The sequence below is a fragment of the Crocodylus siamensis genome, chromosome 1 (genome assembly GCF_052110815.1).
Source record: "Crocodylus siamensis isolate JL-2025a chromosome 1, ASM5211081v1, whole genome shotgun sequence".
Lineage (NCBI taxonomy): Eukaryota > Metazoa > Chordata > Crocodylia > Crocodylidae > Crocodylus > Crocodylus siamensis.
This window is the reverse complement of record NC_143395.1, coordinates 285,538,467-285,561,671: the sequence shown is the minus strand read 5'-3', so window position 1 is coordinate 285,561,671 and position 23,205 is coordinate 285,538,467. Positions and strand designations below refer to the sequence as shown.

General features: G+C 39.2%; 1 protein-coding gene across 5 annotated transcripts in view; it reads right to left on the bottom strand.

Annotated features, from left to right (window-relative positions):
• NLGN4X (neuroligin 4 X-linked) overlaps window positions 1-23,205 on the bottom strand; it is a 284,323-nt gene that overhangs the window by 7,505 nt on the left and 253,613 nt on the right. For all 5 annotated transcript variants that reach the window (XM_090064060.1, XM_090064081.1, XM_090064077.1 and 2 more), the window contains 2 exons: window positions 11,724-11,909; window positions 9,079-9,868 (listed from right to left, as the gene is read on the bottom strand). In XM_090064060.1, coding sequence (XP_089920186.1) covers window positions 9,079-9,868; window positions 11,724-11,909 — 976 coding nt within the window. The remainder of the gene's footprint in view (window positions 1-9,078; window positions 9,869-11,723; window positions 11,910-23,205) is intronic.

Below are 23,205 nucleotides of genomic sequence, written 5' to 3'. Positions count from 1 at the left end.
AGGCTGGGGCTGGCCTCACTTTCTGGTCCTTACCTTTGTTGATATAAAAATACTTTTCATGAGCTCCACACAGCTACTTATCAGAAACCAACTTTGTGAAGCTGTCCCACATACTTGAAGGTAAGGATACTTTATGGTGTTCCATCACCTCCCATCCACTTTCCTATTCATTGAATGTGGGGAGATATTCAAATACCTAGAAAGTCCTTGGAAAGTTCACAGAAGTTTGCCCCAGAAAAATGCTACCATGCCGTAGTTACCTTCTTAGGTAATTAGCACTAAGAGGTGAGCTCCTAATCTGTCAAGCAGTTATGTAAGTGTTTCTGTTTCCTTGGGATAAAATATCATTATTTAACAAGGTTTTGTCAGCATTGTGAGAATGTTTTATGTTACACCATCATGAATACAGTTTCTGAGAACATGGACTGGAGGAAAATTCAGTTGGGCAATTTTTTTTTTATAGCATTACTATACAGCAAGGTGAGGAGTCCAACAGGATTGGCGTATGTTTTAATTTAAGCATTGTTCCATCAAACATTTGAGCATTTGTCTCTGGAGGGCAGTACAAAAGGACCTAATTAAACCTATAGGTGCCTAAAGAACAGTTCGGGCTTGGGTGTTTAGATACTCTATACAGACAATTGGGAGCAATTCGGTGTTTTCAAAAGAACAATGAAATGAACCTAGAGGTAGCAAATAGAATGCTAAATCACAGAAGTGTTTCTGAAATCATTCTGACATTCACTTATCCATTTTGTGACTCCTATTCCTCCTCACAGCACCAAGTACCACTTTTGAGACAGTTGTGTAGTGACTTCCTAAAGACAGGTAATTCTGACTGCCAAGTCTTGACAAAAGAGAAGATGGTATCCCCTATTGACCAATATTTAGTGATCAAAGTATTTGTCTAAGAAGTGGAAGATCTGGTTCTAAAGCCCTCAGTGTTCTGACAGAATTTAAATCCATATCTCACATGCCCTAGGGGGAATGCCTTAGCCTCCAAGATAAGTAATAGCACTCCTCGCATCTCTTGTTAAAGCTCATTCAGTGGGAAGTCAGTGGTACTAGAACTCTTGGGCAAGGAGAAAAAGCAAATGGGAACCCTCCTTCACAGCATGGGTGCTTTATGGTTATTTATGTTTTTAACTAATGTCTGTTTAATACCAAATACGTAAGTAGTAATGGGTGCAAAAAGCAGACCCTGGGGATTCATCCAGACAAGCATGGATGTGCAGGATGTGCAACACACTCCATAAGCAGGCATTCCCCATGCTGCTATTTTGTATTCCAGGGGGTATTTTTTTGACCCTGGGGGAACAAAATCCCACAAAAAACCCACACCAAAAAAAGTGGGGCGGTGCATGGGGCAGCAGCATGTGCTGCCCAGAACCAGAGCCTGGGTAACTGGAGCCACACTCCGGCTGCTGGCCAGGCTTTCTGCTGCAGGAGTGCCATGGCTGTAGATCCCAGAGGCCCCGCAAGACTCCAGGTAAAGCCTTCCCTATGCCACTCAGGGTAGCCTGCCATGCCAAGGTTTGCCACTGCTACTTATTCCTGGGAAAATAAACATTCCTGCTTGTCTGGATATAACCTGGGAATCTTTCATCCCACAGATTCAGCATAACCACTGTACTACAGAGAGCCTTTTATGGCTGCTGGCCATGGGCCATTTTGCTCCTTGGAACTTAGGGGCCTGAATTCAACTAAGTGATTTTTAGGTGCCTAGCAAAGAAGTTGAATCTAGACCCATAGCTCACACTTCTTTATATGGTCAGCTTTTCCTCTGTGGTCAGCCATTTCCTGGTCTCAAGCTTTCAGTTGTCATTTACTATTTTATGTTTTTGGAATGTTATCTCTCAGCTCATCTTTTAGGCCCTAGAAATTACATGAACATGCAATTTTGGAACAAGGAAAACTTTTAGGAAAAGGTGCATTTAATATAATAACATAATTTATAATGATTTGCTGCATGTCTGTACTTCCTTCAGTCAAGGCTCTCTGGTCACGTCTACACATGAGCCCCACTGTACAGTCAGTACTGTGTAGTAATTTAGGACTGCATGGTTGCTAAGTAAGTACTAAATGACCTCACAGTTCCCGCCGGTACTGCACAGTCCTGGTGGTGCACGGGTTATTTCCAACCTTGCCGTGCAGTAGCAATGAGCTACTGTGCAGTAGCAGTGGTGTCATGGTTAGTGCTTGCCAATGCTATGTTATCATACCTCATTGCTATGGTGACATAGTGTCTCATGCAGACGTACTTACAGGGACATATATTACTCCCCATTAGCTAAAATAACATAATCTTCTTTCATATGATTGCAGGAAGACAGTTATTAGTCATGAATGCATATTCTCTGCTTATGCATTTTAAAAATAATTTACTTTAAATTGCATCTGCACCAGAAATGCCCCACAGTTTCTCACCCAGGTATCCTCAATACGTGTGAACGATACCTCATTTCAACTGTCCTTTTTCTAAAAGGTGCTGACTTATAAACCATATATCTGTGCAGAAAGTGAAATCTGAGGGTTTTTAGCCACTATTTCTCTACCAACTTTCTATATGTGAGAGTGATCTCTCCCAGTCAGATGTTGCATTTATCCTTGGACAAGTTATTCTGGAACTATCCTGGGATCAGTATGTACAGATATAGCCCTTCTAAAGGGCTATGAGTAAGGGTTCAGGGAGTGGTTGAATGCACATCTCGGGGTGAGGGGGTTGCCACTGAACCAATCATGCAACCTTGGAACAAGCACTCACATGCACTTTGGGACATCCTGAGATAAACTGTTAGTACTTCTTATTCCATGAACCTTTATAGGATATATTCTGGGGTAACAGGCAAAGATGTCCCAGGATAAAATGGTTTATTCCATAATAAATATGGCATCTTTTTGTAGCCTCAGTGATGAAACAGGACAGCTCTACACTCTGGAATATGGTAGTGATCAGAACAGCGGCAGTTCCTAAACTGCTGGTGGCTCATAGGTAGCCAGCCATCAGCATAAGTGACTGTTATTTTTGCATCACCTTTCTGCTTCCCAAAATCAGCACCTAGAGCTGCTACCTCAGTTACCCTCCACCCTTAGTCACACTACTCATATATATTTCCCTTATGTACTGTTTATATACTACAGTTCACTGATGCTTAGCTCACAGCTTTTGATGTGCACGTGTCTCCTTAAAGTATTGATTACAGGTCTTTTCTAAAGTGTCCTGGAATGAATATATTGCAATACTTATATTGCAATGAAATAGAGGTTGTTTCAAAACCAAAATGCAAGATATACACAGGCCAAATCTCTATCTGATGTAGAAGCTAAATGAGGTTCTATACCAAAGACACTTCACAATGTCTCTATTGTTGCAATACCATCAGTGGAATGAACATTTAATAATATAAATCCTACAATCTTTCACTGAGGTCTACATAATCCTGCTGAAATGCTACTTATCTAGCTGCTTTCAGGGATGCATTAAATGGTACTTATCATACTAAACTTGTAAAAAAATACAATTTTGGGTTCTGCATATCTTTCATTTTTTTGTTGTCTCTCTGACTGCTGGATAATAAAATGGTATTTCTGGCATTAATATTAAGTGGCACTTTTGTAGCTGCACATGCTCTGGAAAAAATAGATTATTTGTTGCTAGACTGGCATAAAATGGTCTCCTTCCTTTCAACAATCATCTTTTCTGCATGTGGGTGTGAAAGAATGCTACAGATTTTTCTTTACGGTTTTTCCTCTCATTTCCCTGTGCAACCACTTCACAATAACACCATCACTTAGGAATTTTCTATATTGCTTCTGCAATGTTCTTGAGGGAGCTGTTCAGAATGGAGCCTGCCCACCCACTCCTACTCTGTAGCCATGAAGCTACCATCATTCTCAGGCATGATGGAAAGAGGGAGCTTGAGAGCAGCTACACCCAGGGATACCTTCACTGTCTCCTACCTGGATTTGTTATATGCAGGGTGGAAGCGCTCAGTACCTTAAAAGAAGATAGGAATAACAATTATATTTGGGATTATTTATTCTTCCAAACGAATCCTATAAGGATTCCTGAGAAAATATCCTGTAGTTGTTACAAGCAACTGGAATAGGACTGTGAAATGGAAAGTGTCAGGCAATTTAACCCTCACAGGTTAATTAAAAGAAGTATTTGTTTAAAAGTCAGTGGAGGCCTGATGTACCATGCTGCTCTATTTCCCTGTCAGGCCCCACTCCCCTGCCAACCTGCCTCTGTCTACAGCAGCATTACTAATTGGGAGAGTGGGAATGGGTCAAAATACAAACGGGGCATTATTTTCGCAAGGCTGGGCCTGATAGATATGACTGCAAAGGGACTGGTGAAGGGTCAGGGAAGGTAATGTCTATAATATGAGAGAAGATAAAACCAGTATCATTTTGCAGCCTCTGCTCGCACTCTTTCCCAATAGATAAGTATCCCAGGCAGGAACTAAGGATGTCCCACTACTTTTTCACCCCAGACTCAATAATTTCTTATTGCCAAGTACATCTTAAATATTTCAACTCCTATTTATAATTGCCACAGTGCTCTGTAGCTCACATGGTAGTGTTTTGTTATGGAGAGATTTTGACTCGGTACCCAACCTCCCCTGCTGAAGTTCCTGTCGCATGAAAAGCCATGCCTTCTTAGATCTGTTGTCAAGCCATGGGGTACACCTAAGTGATGTCATGGTTCCAGGTCTTTCTTGCTGTTCTCCAAAGCATTTCTTGCAATGCCACAGTCCAAAAAAAATAAATGACCTCAGGGAAATTCAAAAAATGTTTCTTGTCCCTCTCTCCTTTCCATAATGGGAAGTTGTGAAAAAAGCCTTCAGGAGCTACCTGATTTCTTGAACCAATAAAAATCCTGCTAAACTTAATGGGAATTTGATTGTATAAAGCAGCACATGGAGCCCCAGAAGTACCTCTTAATGAAAGTTTAACATCGATTGCTATTTTCATATACTGTCTTCTAAATTGCTGTAATATATCACTATGATTCCCAAAATGTTGCTTCTCATACATATTGTTCAATGAATTTTTCCCTACTTTTAAGAAGCAACTATTAATAGGTAAGAGCTTTTGGCTGTTTGTACATGCCACGGGGGTTTAATTCGGTTTAGTTCTCCCTAAATTGAAATGTTGGGTTTTTTAAAATATCGCTTCAATTTAGGAAGAATTAAACCAAACTAAACCCCTGTGGAGTGTACATAAGGATGGGGGCCCAATCCTTACCTGCCTCTTCAATGGTGGGGAGGGGGGATGAGCTGCCAGTGGGTCAAGTGGTCCCTGAGCTGCACGGGGGGCTGCCCAGGTGGTACCTACCTGCTGGCACCAACCCAGGTGATCCTGGCGGGCACTGCAGCCATGGAGGGAAGCACCAGGCTCCCACACAGCTCAGGTAGGCAGACAGGCTCCAGGGAGAAAAAAAAAAAGATCAGGCTGGTTGCTTTTTTTTTTGTTTTAATTCAGGGGAGCCTGCCTGCATGGGCTGCTGCTGGGTCCCACAGCCCCTAAGCTCCATGGGGCCTGCGAAGCCCCAAGCACATTGGCTTCCAGCACCCCATGCATTGTGTTGCACTTTGTTAGGTAGCAAACTAAAACACCTCAGAGGTGTTTTATCTTGCTACATACCCAAGTCATTTAAAACAGAATATGCTGCCGAAAGCGCAAACAGCAACGCCATTAAAGCAGAATACACCACTGAACGTACAAGCAGCAATACCATTAAAGTGGTGCAAAAGGGGATTTTCTTGTGGCATGTACAAAGGCTTCTTGTGACTAGATTGAGTGACCAAGATAATAAAATGAAACACTACTAATACACACACATGCACAAAAAACAGTATGCGGATTATTTTTTTAATCAGAGAAAACCATGATCCCTGCTGATCATTGGGTAGGGGTCTAAAAATAGCCCAGTCATCGTTGTGAAGGTAGGATTAGCATAGCCCCAGGGCTCTGGCAAGCAACTGGGTTTTCCCAGCCAGTGAATACATGAAGGCATTTGCAAGGTTGGTTTAAACCTTCCTTAAATTGAGTTAACCCAATATTGATCTAAGCCAGTGCATCTACTCAGATTAGGTCGCTGTGTTATTTTTTGCCTGATTTAACCCCTCTGAATGCCTATGTGATTGGGTATTTAAATCTACATATAATGGCTGTACACACCCTTTATTTATCACGTCTTACTTTCTAGCTTCTGTTACTGACTTCAAAGTAAAACACATTACAAGTATTGTGATTTTTCTGTGCTTGTGACACCTAGTCCCTTTATGGCACTGATCTGTCCTCCAAACCTTGCCTTGGTAGTGGGCACATTAAACAATGTACAGCTCTTAGTAGCAAGAGGTGTGTGTCAATTAGACGTATCAGAACAACTCATTGACTGAACAGCAATTGTAAAAGGTTCTGGACGCCGTCTCAATGTGAGACTCATCAAGGAATAGTGTCAGTGGTATTAAAACAAACAAACAAAAAGCCTACAGTCTTATATTTACAGCTATGGTGCAGAGAACCTTAAGAATGTTATGGTCTCACAGACCAGGTACAGACATTACACTTTTACTGATATAAATTATTTGAAACCAGTTTATATACCACAATAGAACAGAAGTTTGTTATACAAAGCTGGTCTATCCCTATAACAGAACTGATGTTTGTCAAACAAAACCAGTCTATACCTGTAAAAGAACACAAGTTTGTCATATATAGACTGGTTTAAAAATAGCACAACCTTGTCTAAAGATTTGCCCCTCCCACCAAAAGGCAAATGTGCTCTGTTTGCTACCAATCTAAACCATGCTGCCTATAGAAAAACCTGTAAGTTAGACTGATTCTACCTCAGGTTTTTTTAAAGTCTGTACCTAGCCTCAGGGAACAGAATCTGTATTGTTTTGGGCACAGATAGAATAACCCCAAACAGTATCAAAATAAAGTAGCAAAACAATAATAAAAAAAATGAAAGAACCCCCCCACCCGTATAAAATGAACTGGCTGTTTCTGATGTTGTACGTCTCACGGTACATATGGAGTCAAAATGCATGTGGGTGGGTAGAAACTAGTTACTGAAAATAAGTCCTCAATATAACCCATATTTCAGGTTTTACAGTCTGAAAAGCTATTTTTCCTGCCACTTTCTCTTTTTTTTATTATTTCAATTGAATCTACTGGAGGTCCAGAACAAATATAATACTGGAACCTTATAATTCCATTTATCCCCCAGGGAATTTCTTGTATTAAAGGATGAATTAATTAGAGATATGCTGGGTTTCAGTTAAAAGAAGCAAGACAAAACAAAACAAAAAACATCCATTGTTTAGGACGATTGGGATTTTACAGTTTCAGGGCTTTTGTTCTAATCCATTTTTCAGACAGCTTGCAAAACAGTATATTTCATGATAAGAACTTTGTTATATTTCAGTATCAACTCTATTTACTAAATGTGTTAGCAATTGGATTCTTTGAAATGATTAATGAAACTTCTAGAGCATATATGCTGTTTTTAGGTGGTGTAATACAATTGTAGGTCCCCACCCAGAGGACTGGGCAATGGTAATCATATCTTGCTGAAATTAGCTTTCTAGCAGCAGCACCTGGAACCTGCATGAAATGAGTAATGGTGACAGATGGGGCTATGAGGAGCTCACATAAGCCCTAAATAGACAAAAATTCTGACTTGTTAGCATTCTTCAAGAATAACAAAATAATTTGAAAAACTGCACAGCAGAGATCTTGTATTCTGCATAATTATTCCTGTTCAGTATTTTTTTAAGGATCTGAATTTACATATGTAGGTGGGAGGTTTTATAATAAAAACATTGTAATAGGGAAAATATTTTTTTTCTTATTGTTGTCACAGTTTATGCAATGCAGCCCACTGGCAGTGCAGCCAACCACCATGTATAATCACACAATCAGTTAAGTCAGCCTTCCACAACCAGTTTGTCCATCCAGGGGTCAATGATTTCTCATTACTAACTGCATCTTAAATATTCCATCATCTATTCCCTTTTACCACAATTCTGCACAATTTATGAAAAGAGAAAAGCCTGCTTGTAAAGAACATTCCACAAAAGGCTGCATGTTGTCTATACCCAATAAAAGTGGCTTATATGCAGCATTTTATTTTTTAACTCAATTCATGCTCCACATCATTTTGCTAAGATGGAAAAATCTCCTTTTCCAGAATGTCATTAGGATTCATTAAAGTCAGTGAGAGCTGCTAACCCCCTGAGTGCTACAACACTAGGCGGCTCTGAATTTTACTTATATTGCTGCATACTATTCACTGCACTGCAGTAGAGCTGCAGTTTCAAGAGCCCAATCCTGCCATTAAATGTTCATTGGAAAGATTTACAGCCTCTCAGTGCTGTTGGTATCTTTATATTAATTCAGTACCAAAGTCTCAAGGTTAACAAAAAACCCTTGCTGCTCAAGTAAAATACTGCAATATTGTTTAGAGGAATGCTATGGAAAAAAAAGATTTTGCACGCAGAATTTGCTAATAGCCTTCTTTGATTAAGCTACTTTGAAGGTTCTGTCTACATTATGTACAAGTGCAGTATTTGCACAACATTGATGCCCCCCTATGTTTCAGTTAACTGGCAATTTTTTAACATTTTTATTTTAAGCTGTTATAGATTTAGTGTAAGAGCCTTTTTTGATTACTGAAGTCTTCATTTAATTCCGATTCTAATTTCTAGGGAAAGCAAAGTCCCTAATGTCCATCTTTCCAAATATATCTTCTCTTCACAACCTTCTCTTTATGACGGCCATTATGTAATCCTCTGGTTATGTATGATCTGCACCACAGATTTCTTGGCGTAATAAACTTATTTAATTTCGTTGCTCAAGTCTTTACTCTCAAGGATACTTTTTAAAACAACTGCAGCCATTTTTCATGAAAACTGCAGTGCATCATTTTTCTCACACAGCTTGCGAAAGGAAATAGCTTAATAGAGGAAACACTAGTTTTAAAAGATACTGTAAAATATTGCTGTAAAATATTTCATATTTCAAAATTATCATACGAAGTGAAAAGGCTGTTAGAAATAAACATACCCAGTCTTGGCGAAGTTTGTCCAGTATGTCATAACTACGGCACTGAGCATGACATCATTCTTGGAGAAGTTGCAATTAAACAGTTCCGTAGGACCAATCATGGGAATGCCAAACACATAAGGGACTTCATCACCATGTGCTGAATCTGCCCAGCTTGGTTTCATTTCACTTTGGCAGTGATGATAAAACGCATAGAAATATGTTGGAGAGCCATACTGGGCATGCAGGTCAGCAGTAGCAACAGCTGGGGCAACCCACTGGTGGTCAGTAAAGAGAGCTACCAGGGTCTTTCTTCTTGTTTCAGGGTTTTCTTTATCTGCCCAGTCAGTATACATGAACTTAATGGTCTCCCGCAGCGTATCTTTTCCTTCTGGATAACCGTACAAATTGTCCACAAAATTGGAGACAGAAAAATCAAAGTCATTTGGGGAAACACCATCTTCATTGTCCACAATTCCATCCACAAATTTTAAGCCTTCCCCTTGGTTCACACCTAACATTATGTCATAGTTAAGAAATTCCCCCTGTTCCATTAAAATCTGAGGGTCATCAGGAATCACATCCCCATCTATCACAGGCCCAAAAGCAATGTGGTACGTGGCTGGAGTGATGGTCTGCTGAATGAGTTCTTTGTAGTTCTTATTCCGAAGGCATTCAACTAAGTCAGTGGTATCCAGCATGTCGCAGCCCACTTTGTCTGCCAATATCCGAGTGTACTTGGCAGGCTGGTAGTTCACTGCCCAGCTGGACAGGGCTGTTCCACTCTGTATGATTGCCTTTTGGAACAAGCCTGCAGGTGCAAATTGTTAAAATGCAAATCAAATTATTAAAAAAACAAAGAAACTTTTATTGAGCAAGTAATATTTTGATTCTATGATAGCTAAAGGATGCATATTCCTGTACTTCAACTTACATTTCCGTTCATTTTCCACTCAGATCTTTCTTTTTGTAGTAGCTTTTAATAAGACAGTAATTAAAATCTGACTGATTCGTGAGCATCACAGATATAAAATGAATCTTAAAGAACTGTTTCCTGAACAAAACACAGTTTTTGCAATTTTCTTATTCCTTTAATGAACATCTAGTTTTAGCACACTGGTAAACCTTTCAAATATCAACTTTAAAGGAGTAGCAACTACAAGCAATTGTATCCCTTTCTCCATGTAGATTATTTACATAAATATGCTATCCCTATTTTAAAGGTCAAAGGACAATTACACTCTTATATAGAAACCAAGCATTGTATAATTTGAACCAAAAAAGTGGTCTGACAAAACCAATTAAAATAACTTGATTTTTGTTCTGGCAACATTTTTCATTAATTGCTTAATATTTTGGGGTTATCATTGACTCTTGATAAATTAGAATATATTTGCATTTTTTTTCTGAAGGGAATAAAAAATGTTGGACCAGGTTCATTGCTGTTTTGCTTGTCTTTCTATGCTCCAACACACAAAGCAATAATAGTCCTCAATTTAAGGCTGCTTTGTGTCACCAGAGTGTAGAAAGATGAGCATAACAGTGAATCTGCCCCATCTGTTTCTTTTCTCCTGGTGGGGACAATGAAATGATTATTTGTATATTCAGACCAAAATACTTTGGCCATCATGTGTGTACAGTGTACAAAACACTTAAATACTGTGATGATATGTGTCCCATACACGCCTAAGATAGATACAAAACACTTCAAATGTCTTGAAGCATAGTGAAAGCTATGATCAATACACTGTGCAATCATTACTTACTGCACATTATGAATTTTCAATGTTGTGATTAGTTAAGATTTGTATCATTCCATCTGTTTGCTTTTCAGAAGAGTTTACTCAGAATTACTTGTTATACCCTATTTGTATCAATAAATGAAATTGTCAGGAATGATTTATGGGAGTTCCATATAATATGTGTTTGTGCTGATAGTTCCTGCTACTTTCTACTATCATAACATACCTCTTCTGGTGTTTCAATACAATTAATATTGTTGGATGAGCAAAGGGGCATAAAACAGTCTGCTGTTCTAAAGAAATGGCATCTTTTCCTATGTCTGCTTATCAGTGGTCTTACCTACTGAAATCTTTGTGAAAAGCAACCGGTATTTGTGCTGTATATTGTTGCATCTACAATCCGAGGCAAAAGTCTTGCATATCAAATTCATATAGCCAACAGGAAATTTTTTCACATATGAACAGAAGGATCAGCTTCCCTATATAAGGATTAGTTCTTTTGGAACAAGACGTGCATGAGTTAAGACATTAAAACATATAATTGAAGTACGGAGAGTGGTGTATTGCAAATAAAAATGCAGTACCCTGTTTATTTTAATAAGGACAAATTACTGATGGAAAAGGCAATAGGGAATCTGGAAGAAATGTGACACGTTAGATTCTCTAGAAGATTTTTTATTTAAACCTCTAACTTAAATGTGAAATTTGACTGTTGAATACAATAAGATGCACAATTTAGGGTTACTAAAATGGGGCCATAAACCTGGCCACTATTTATTTAATTTGATTTGCTGATGTTAAATAATTCACTTGATACTGCCACTTACCAGAACTTCAGTGTTTTAAAAAAAGCATTAGCTTCAAAGGGATTTATTTCACCTTTATTGTAGCAGGACCATATTTACTTTGCTAGAAGATGATTACCTTCTGAATAGTGAGACAGGGTCAGCAGACTAACACAGGAAGCTCCTGCTCCGGAACCAAAAATAGTAACTCTTTTTGGATCTCCTCCAAAAGATCCAATATTTTCTTCAATCCATCGTAAAGCTTGGATTTGGTCAAGCAATCCGTAATTGCCTTTTGCAGCTTGGTCACCAGTACTTAGAAAACCTGTAAGGCAAAAGAAGACAATTTTATCTTACCATCCAGATGATTAGTTCTAGGGTATTCACACATTAACAAAACATAGCCCCTTCTTTTCTTTTTTCACTTTCTTTTTTGAAAGGTTCAAGTCCTACTCCAATGTCTGTAAGCAATAAATATCATTTTGCATTTTCTACATTTTTCTGGTAGAATGAGCCATGTTTATCAATGAAAAATCATTATTCCCTCTCAGATGAAATGTCTATCAGAGAAGCAATGAACACTGAAGAAGGTTTTAAAATTTTTATAACTCTGTATATGAATGATATTCCAAAAACGAATGCAGAGACACTTTCTATTTGATACAGACATAATACTCAGTGTGTCTACTCAAGAGGCTACATTACCATAGCCATGAACTACGTCATGGTAGCTTGTCACTATGGTGACGTAGTGTCGGCAGGGACAAACTGATCCTGATGCTACATAATGTCTAAAAATAACCATGCACTACTGGTGACATAGCATCTAAAAATAACCATGCACCGGCAGGACTGTGCTGGGGACTGAACAGTCATTAGTACTTGCTAAATAAAAAGTGTCCTAGAGAATCTAACATGTTACATTTCTGACAAAATTCCCCATTGTCTCTTCCATCAGTAATTTGTTCTTATTAAAATCAAGTGCTAAATGACTGTGCAGTACCAAATGTGTAGTCAGGGGCATGTGTAGACACACCCAGTGAGAATTAGAACAGCAGTTCTTTTACTAAGGACAATGATTCCTTGCATATTTAGATGTTGTTTGGCTTGGTCAAAAATATTGTTTCATGCAACAGCTCTACAATTATAAAAATCTTTGTACAGTGGGGACACTTACACATGTGTCCAGGTTTGGTCCCCACACTTTGTGACATGTGGACAGCTTGGAAAGAGTCCAGTGCAGAATAGCAAAAATAACCAAGGGCCAGAGAGATAAGACTTATGAAAAAAGCCTGAAAAAAATCAAGTTGTTTTGTCTGAAAAAGACAAGACTGAAGAGGGATTTGATAAAAGTTTTCAAATACCTGAAGGGTGATCGCAGAAAGGATGGAGGTGGGCTTTCCTCTGTGATGAAAGGGGACAGACAGTACTAGGAAAAATGGCCTCAATATTCAGCAGGGGAAATTTAGTTTGGAGATCAGGAGGAACTTTTTGACAATAAGCATGATCAACAATTTGAACAGGCTACCTAGAAATGTTGCGCAATGTCCATCCCTGGAAATTTTCAAGACCAGACAAACACTTGGCTGGGATGGTTTAGTCAGGGATAATCCTGCCTTGAGCAAAGGGCTGGACTAAAAGACCTCATGAGGCCACATGAGGCCATCCAGACCTACTTTCCTATGATTCTATAATTATAGGAAAAAAACCCACAATAACAAAAGCCCTTTGAAAAACACTACTAGATCAAATTCTACAAAGCATATTTATTAAAAATATAGCAGTAAGTCTCCAGCGATTCAAACCTTGGCATTCAGATTTCAACTGAACAAAGCAGGTTTATTTTCTTTCCTTGGAAAGCACATGAAAAGCTATTTTTGTTAATTTTTGTCCTCTATACTGTAGTTATAAGATTTTAGAAATGAAGCACGACATGTTTACAGCTTGTCTTGCAAATTAGAACAACAGTAACTGAAGAGCATGGATAAGATTAGTTCTATCTTTTCAAGCCCGCTCACCTAAAGCATTTTAATGCCATGCTGACTGGGCAATTCAGACACTAGACCATGAACTATTTCCAAATTATAATGGATAGTCATGTATTTTACTTCTTATTAATCTTTCCCGTCCTTAGACTACCAGACAACAGGAGGTCAGAATTCTAGCGGCGATACCTGATAACAGGTGGAAAGTTTTTAAACAGCCGATATTGATTTAGACACTACTTACAGTTGCTCATCCAGTCAAGCTGCCCCCGCTGAAAAAAGAAGGAACTTTTGGGCATTTCTTAGCTAATTACTAGGTCCATTTCACATGATGCAGCCAAACCAAAGTCACAGGACACTGGCAATCAATTGCCAATGAATGATTGAAATGATTGTGTGACATTTACTTGGCAACTTAGGGTCATGTTAGTATGACATAAAGCTGTGTGTGCTCTGTGGAGTACATTTTGCCCCTTACAAAAAAATAAAAATAAAAAGCATGGAATCATGTCCCTTTTGACTGCTTTGCAAGGGAGTACAAATGTCTTGGTACTGGCCTTGGTTATTATTTTAGGGCTCCAAAGACAATTTAAAAATCTCTAGAAATATTTAAACATGGGAGAGAGAAAGAGAAGAAATTAGCTAGAACCATGTTTAAAGTCATGGCCCTTGAATGCCACTCATTATGTTCGATGATAAATTCCCCAAGCATGTATGCAAAATCTACTCCAAAGTTTAAAAGCAAAATCACATCAAATCCTTGGGAATGATGTTACATCAAGTGAAGGGCAATCTTTAAATATGGGATATATAACTTGAATTAATGTGATATATATTTCTACATGCAAGATTAGCCATGATTAAGTGAAATGTACTATCTTTCACCACAAGCCCTTTTTCATATTTAATTAGCAATTACTAATTAGTATTTAATGCCAACAAGTGTTTTAGAAGCACCTGCATTCATCACGAAAGAGTTGCTGTAATTTACTAGAAAATGAATCATAATCTTACTGCTAAAATATGTCCTTTTATGTAGCTTTTATATAAAACCTTCTTTAGAAGTGACAAGCACAGTAGTTATAATAGTAGTACTATCTTCTGTGCTCCATTTTACACTGAAGAAAAACCTATTAATTCATAATTGACCGAACAAGTTTTTTCAGCAGAGGTGTTGTTCTCTTTTTCACTTCCCTTTATTATCCTTTTTTAGGTTTGTCAAAGAAAGAATAACCCACTCACTGGTTTTGTTGATGCAGTTCATTGCAATGTTCTATAATATTCTATAATTAAGCCTTTATTAAATCAGAACTATGACCTCCCCGGGAGAAAGTGACTGTTCTAACCTTTAAAACAGCAGGGTAATTAATATTCAGAGCCCAAACACATTTTAGCTCCTCTAGCAGCATCTAGCTAAAGCTGGTTGATCTTTGTAATTTTGAATTCCTTCCAAATGTACTAAAAGGTGACTGACTGAAACTGCAATCAATGAATATCTGATGTTTAACAAATGAAGATTTTTTGTTTCCATAGTTCTCTGCTGATCCTCATTAACTGCAAGAGCAAATTTTCTTAATTTAAAAACTAATCATCAAGGCAAAGTGGCAGCCCCATATGACACAAAATGAATGAATAAATATTTCTTTTCTTGATGAGGATATGTATCCCTTCATGCTTTGAATACCAGATTCATTTTTAGGAAATCCATGCAAGAGATGATCTGTTTGCAGAGAAAAACTAAAGTAGGTTGGCTCTTCCTTGATAGGCCAGTGGGCAGATTTCAGAGGGGTATATTAAAGAGTTGCTAAATATTTCCAAAAAAAACAAAATGGGGATTTACATTAGGTATTCACTGTTCAAAAATCCAAGCAACCCTTTTAAATACATTGTGAATATTTTCTGTCTTATCCCATGCCACTTCTCAAATACTCTAGGTAAACACCTTGGGGTTTGGGTTCAGCTAGAACATGGAAGTTTGCAGTTTTTCCAGCACCGTTAATGAAAAGGATGAAGTAACTTAAGCTGAGCATAGTAAACAAAGTTTCTTACATTTAAAGGCATAGGAAGATGCCAGACTATGAAACAAACTTCTTGACGTGAGTGGACCTTTTCTTTTAAATTATGATTTAATAAGCAATAGAAATGGTAGTTGCCCATATCATTCCATAGTACAGGATAGGGATAATTAAGAGCCTTTATGATGTGATGTATTATAGTATGGAACTTACAAATAAATACAGTATCTCACTTCTCTACTGTTAAAAATAATAAATAGAAATGTATCTAAATGGTCATCAAAATAAAGTGGAAAAGTTTGGGTGGTGTTTCTGTTTCATTATCATTTATAGTGAATATACTGAATTTTCACAATTATATTCTGTCATTTTTGTACAGCTCTGATGGTTCAGTGAATACATATCTTGTGGATATTTTGTGGATTTTTTATTGTAAAGAGAGACTTTCTTGGTGGTGTAGAGGTAGCATAATCATCTCCACAAAACCCCTTCCAACCTGTGCCAAAAGGCGTGGACAAACAAAAAGTGGTATGGGGCTAAGTATGATGTTCCTTATTCGAAGCTACTTCCAAATTATGGAAATCCTGAGGTTGCTCCTGAGGCCCGGACAGAAAAGGGGCCTGAAAATGGTGAAAATGATGATGCTGTGTGTGTGTGCAGGGAGGAACAGAGTGTGTATGTATGTAGGCAGGGGCCGTGTGTATATATGCATGCAGGCAAGGGCAGTGTGTGTGTTTGTGTGTGTGCAGGCAGAGGCAGAGGCAGAGTGTTTGTGTGGGGGGTGCAGACAGGGGCAGTGTGTGTATGTGTATGTTCATAGGGTGAGTCCCACATGCACACCCCACCATACACATGCACCCACACCTCCCTTGCACTGCCATACACCCAGACCCCCATACCCACACCCCCTCATGTACCTCAGCCACCCTCCCCTCACACACACAGCCCCCAAGCCCCATACACACCCACACCCCACATACCCATACACCCAGAGTGCCCCACAAACCTATACACATCTGCCATGATATACAAGAGTAAAACTTGATTTTAACCTATTGTGCAATCACCTCTGTGTACACTACACAAATACATGTAAACCAGGACAAAAATATTTTTTGAAATCAAAGTAATGAATGCTGTAGATGTTTGCTTTTTGGAATATAATTTGGTATTTTTCTAGTTCGGAGATGGCAAAACCCCTTACTGAAAGGAATACTTGTGGGGGCAAGGACTTTGGCTGGCAAAGGTCACGAGTTAGCAGGCAAGATTTTAGGTCACAAGATGACAACCAGGCAGTGGGGCACCTGTCAAGAGGTGGACTACCCATGCGGCCCTTGACAGCTTGGCAAAACTCAGTAAGCAGCCCTCCTCCTGAAATAATTGCCTGCCCCTGTAATAACTGCTCTGTTATCAAGTGGGAGGGGAGGGGCTCCTTAATCCCAGTGTCCTGATGGGGCCTGGCCATACCCCCCTCAGCTCAGCCCTATACAAGGGAAGGGAGGGCTGCTCTAGTGCCCCCTGGCTTCTAGCCTGAGCCACTGAAGGCATGTGGCTGCATTTCTGGGACGTGTGTGCAGTTACAAAACTGATTTAGCTTAGGCAGGTTAGACTAACCTGCAAAGATTGAATCAATTCAGGCTGAGGCTTTTTGAATGTCTGTCCCTAGCCCCGATGACCTCTCCCACTTTGCTGAGCCTGGCACAGCACCACTTTAGCTGAAAATCTATCCCATGTGCATAAATACTTCAGTGAGTTATTAAAGGAATACAAAGCATAAAGGCATATTCTAGGCTGATACTGAGCAAATCTGACAGCTGTATAGTGGTTTGTGTGAAATGAAATTCCAGAGAATGAAATTTATACTGAGAGAGCCACTAACCATAATTGGCACCAATTCTGGTGGGTGATGGGTCTGAACATTTATGGAGAATAAGCTATCACTCTACATAGAGGTAGTTTCTCTGAATCAAGGCAGATGCATTGGCATGGATGCTGGGCAAATTATGATGTGATTCTGAATTTTAAATGCTAAGCATGTCATTGGCTTCACTGAAGTTACCCTGGATTTTACATCAGTGGACAAGTGAGAAGAATTTGAGTATAGTTGTGGAAATTTTCATCACTGCTGTCCACTCTATATCACTTCTGCAGACAAGCAGAAGATTTTCCTTCTCAGAATTATCAACCTGCTTTATTTATAAGCACTGAATTTACTGTATTGAAGCACCAAAAATTAAACAAAATAAAATACATTTTGGAACTATACAGGAAAAAAAGAGCAAGTTAAATATTGTAAATAAAGTCCACCATGTCACAGACTCAGTCTTACAGGAAAACAAAATCACTAAGATAGCTGTAATTCTGAAGTAACTGCATTCATTTTATTCCCATGAATTCATTCCTTATTATTTTTAAATCAATCACTACGGTAATAACATACTGTGGAATTTTCCTATGCAACTTCCCACATGATATTACACAGCAATATATTACTGCAGAAAAACCTATTCTTTATCTCAAATTGGAACCCCAAGGCCAAATCCATATCAAATCAGTTTGAAAACTGCCTGAAAGCCCAATTTTTAGCTGTGAAGTGTCCTTCAGAACTGCATACTTGTTGTTTTCCCTGATCACTACCTCGAATGAAGAGCTCAAATAGTGAGATACTACCAACTGATCTGGAATTCCACGTTTATCTTTTTTGTGACTGTGTCCCTACTGACCCATCTTCATAGGTACTGGCAATGATATTTGAAATTCCAGCATTAAGTCCAACTATGAACAGGCAGAATAGTAGTCTTCTAAGAAAATATATGGAATGATGATACACAGGCTTTCTTCAACAGTTAAAGCTTCATTTAGTCTAAATATTTTCAAACCAAGGCCCTTGCAATGATTGCACCTGGTGAGCAAATAACTACTCACTTGTCGTGAGGAATGCAACAATCTCAAGAAATCCTGTTCACTAGTAGTGATCATAAATAACACTCTATTAATTTGTTTAAAAATGTGGAATCGCATGGTGTCACAGACACATCTGTGGTGCCACATACTGAACGCTCAGCTGTTTTCCGTGCTGCAAAGGAGCAGCGAGGGTTTTTTTGTTTTGTTTTGGTTTTACCACTTGATATCCAGGGGTCAAAAAAACCTGTGCAAAAAGGAAGTGAAGTGGTGCACTTGGGGGCAGCATGCACTGCTCAAAACTGGAGCGTGGCTGATGGGAGCCACACTCCGGCTGTTGGCCAGGCTCTGAGCAGCAGGATTGCCACTGCTGCAGCCCCACAAAGCCTGCAGGACCCCAGGTAAGGCTAATGAGACCAGCCCAGTGCTAGCTGTCCCAAGCGAACCAAACATCCATGCTCATGTGGACACAGCCAAAGGGACTTTCTGTTGTGCTCCCTAGATGCTGAGGGTCCTTTAATAGGGCTTCTGGCCTTTTGAACCATGTTTCTTGTTCTGCTCCCTAGGATAAATGTGGACACAGTAGACCTACTGTATTTGGTTATGAACTCACTTTCTTTTCCCTAAATGCATATGGTAATGGACAGTGTGAAATATCCTGGGCTGAACTGGGAAGAATTATATATCATAAAAGAAATTTTATTTTATTTAAAAAAAATAATAATCTGCCTTAGCAAATTGTATTGACTTTCCAGGATTTGAAATAATATGAATGAATGAAAATTTAAAAATAGAGACATAATTGAATTCTCCTTCACAAGAAAGAATAATTCTAAAATGTAATAATAATAAAAGTTTTCACACACAGGAAATACTACTTATTTTTACTTATAAATATGGCCAATTGCTGTGTAAGTTATTTGAAAGGGTAAAGAGAAGGTATATTTTGAAATCATGAATATGTCCTCACTTCAAATGAACTATCCATGTTGTTTAATATGTGCTTGCAGACTTTCTAATGGCTGTTCCATTTATGAGCTCAGGACTTGGGTCTTACATAAAGACAAGTGCCCGACTTAATAACACACATTGAACAGCCAAGATACCACGGGGAGAAATTAACCATTAGGAAAACTGGAGAAAATAAACAAGCCACTGTTTTCTGGTCTCTTTTTTTCTGCTTCTCCTAAGACACGGAAGTATTTCTGTAAATTTGGTTTATACGTCTGGTTTTATACGGCTTGTGCCTATATGCCTCTTCCACATACCCAATCTGTCGCAATTTGTTTGGCAGTCAAAATTCTCACAAAAATTAACGTGCATTAGTTGACACAAGCATGACACAGGTAGTAAAAATAAAATTCAAGAGTCTATGCTTTTTAACATGCTCTAAAATGCTAAAGAAGGGCATTTTCAAAGCAATGAGCAAAGGTATATATATATAGAGCTGTACCTTCATTTTCTTTAATGGCGTTTGTGTGTGAATCTTCCACACACTACTTCAAAAATGCTTGATTTTATTACTGAACTCAAAATGCCACCTGTGTTTAGACATGAAATGAAGTGTTTCCTTTGGTGTCTTATTCTGTACACTATTTTCACTTTAATCCCGGGCTAAACTCTGACAATCTTTTTTGTACTTTATTGGGGGTAAGTAGGGGAAGAACATTTCTCTAAGAAATGTCCAGGCAAGCTTAATGGATTTCACCAGTCTAATGGAAAGTATAAGTCTGGTGAAAATAAGCGGATTAAGTCTCACTATGGCATCAGTAGCCCTCACCTCTAAACAGACTTATCCCATGCATGGAAGGACTTCAATAGAAGCTGTCATCTCATGGGCAGTATGTTGGTTTTGCAGTCTGCCATGCATAGTCTTGTGGCAGAGGACCATGGGCAATGGATCAAGCAATATCCAGCAATGCAAATCCTCACAAATGGGGCTAGAATAATAGCTACAGACTGTGCTGCATTACCCAGGCCTTGATTTTATGTAAATCCTACAGAATCTCCGACACTAGGACCTTGTCTTAACTACAGAAGTATATTCTTAATTCAGACTTTGTCCATGCTAGGATTTAACTCTGGCATGTATTCAGAGGAAACTGAGTCTTTTTCGGTCCGATGTGATGAGTTTGCCACTGACTTTGCAGACAAATCACAATTCCAAGCACTGCCTGGGAACCACAACTTTCATTGAAGAATCAGTATTTGGGTTGAGGAAGTTTGTTCTTATCTTGTTCATATGGATTGCTTCATATTACTTTTACCCACTGACACAGAGGTTGTGTTTGCCTTTGGGGGAATGAGACTGACCAGCTGTAGGTATGAAGTCAAGTCCATAACAAATTTGTAGTGAACAAAAAACCTAGGTCCTATTGTCCAGAAAGAACAGCACCTTAAGCTACATAACACAACAGAATTGGTTAGAAAGTCTTTTAGTCTAGTTTTATATTGTTTTCACTATAGCTCTCCATGATAAGCTCTTTTTAAGTTAAGACTGAGGAAATCTTGGACTTAGGTATACAAAGACTGATTGAGATTTTCCTGCTTCCCCTATGTCTATTTAAAACATTCACTGGCTAGAGGCAGAAAAATGTCAATATAATGCCTTTAGCAACATTTTTTATTCACTTTCACTGAAGTTTTCTAAAAAGTAGGTAGTACCTCAATAGGTGTAAACAGACATTTAATGATGAAGTTAACAGAATTACTCCACCCAATATTCAGAGGTATTTTCACAATATAGTCTTCTTAATGAATGCACCAGGAGAGTGTGCACTCAACATATTAAAGTGTTTTTAAATCTGCCTCATTCAGTGCAAAATACTCTTAGAATAACAGCAGAAATGAGATGTATCTCAGACAAGGTGGATGGCAGGAGATTATTTTATGGGCACTATCCACAGTTCTTGAGCTGGAAAGCTTGAGCTTGGCAGGTTTTGGGTGCAGACAGATGTGGTAATTTTCACCATATCTGGCCACAGAAAGTAGTCTATAGCCATGACCAAACACAAGTCCATGGCTGCAGACAGCTTAAAAAATGGCTGATCATTTGAAAATCTGAACCCTCATTGCATGAGGGTTCACATGAAGACATTTCAAAACAGAGTGTCTTCTGTAATGTGTATCTGCCTGCCTGCCTACAAGCCTCTGAGCTGTTTTCAGAATGCGAGCAGAACAGGGAGCAGAGGGAGTACGGTCTGGGATGTTTTCAGCCCCTGCTAGAGGGTGGGACAGGTGTATTGGGGCTGGTGTATTGGTGGGGGAGGCTCCAGTTCACCCATACCAGCCTCCGGCGCTGGCTGGGGAACCCCCTAGAATGTGTTCCCTCTGCTTCCTTTCCCCCTCCCATTCTGAAAATAGGGACAGGCTGGGACAGAGGAGGGACCATTGCTAGGGGAAACTGGAGGCAGACTCTCAGGCAGCAGCAAAATCCTTCCCCCCCTCCCAACCCCTCCTTCCTGCCCCCATCCCAAGCAACAGTAAACTTCTTTTTCATCCTGGGGGGGGGGGGGGTCATTGTACTTGCAAAGCATTCTGAGTTACCATGGGGAGCTACATTTCTGTTTGTGTTCTGTGTCATCTTACTAACAGTACCTAAACTTCATAAATAGTCCTACTGATTATGAACCATGTGAATTAGGTTCATGAAGTCCCTACATTTGAATTGAAAAAACTCATAAAAATTCAAATTGGGCAGATTTTGGCTAAAGCATTACCTTCCAGATTGCTATTTAACCAAACAGCCCAAGGATAAACTTAGCTTTACACTGTAAATAGTTTATTAGATAACAGTTGAATATTGTGTTTTAAATTACCTTTTAAAGAAGCAGGCTAAAACAATTAGATGCTATAAGAAACATTACTTATAATAAAAAAAGAAATTTCACATCATATATACCTAGTTCACACAATCCATCTTCATTTGTAAAGAACTCATCAAAATAAAATCTAGACAGTATATAGGAACAAGGAACACACTATCTCTGCTTTTGGCACCCAATAACTAAAGTAAACAAATCTAAGTTACCCATTAATGGTACCTAAGAGTAGAATAGGAAATAAATATTTTACCTCTTAGCTCTGTACTTTATTCCTAAGGCTGTCCTTGTAATGATAAAAGTGTAAAGATGTTCCCTAATGAAGAAGACTGAAGGAGTTAGTAATCTGTAGATGGTCACTCAGGGCACATCTACATGTGCTCAGGACTGTACATTTGGTACTGTGCAGTACCCACTATTAGTACACGGTTATTTTTAGATGCTACATCAATGTAGTGATGAGCTATGGCAATGCAAATCATTGCTATGGTGACATAGCACTCTGTGTAGATGCGCCCACCATTTTATAAATAGTTACATTAAAAGACTTCAGAGCTTGCCTACTGCCAGTGGTGACACATGCACAATGCACTCCCTGTCAGGCCGCGCTCCCTGCTCAGGAGATGGGCTGGGGGGGCAGGCGGGAGTGCCAGTGTCCCCCCGTGAGTGCCAGCTGGGGAGAGTGAGGGCCGGATGTAGGCCACTACTGCTTCTGTAACCACTGTGGCTGGTTTTGGGAGCAGCGCGGCTACTTACCAGTTGGTACATTTTGCTGCAGGGAACTCCCCCCTTTGTCGGCAAGACTGGCTGTGGAGGAACACCCTGCCCTCCGGTATCTGACTGGTTGCTAGGGGGGCACGTGCCCCCCTTGACTAAGGCAGGAGCAGTCTCCCATGCCT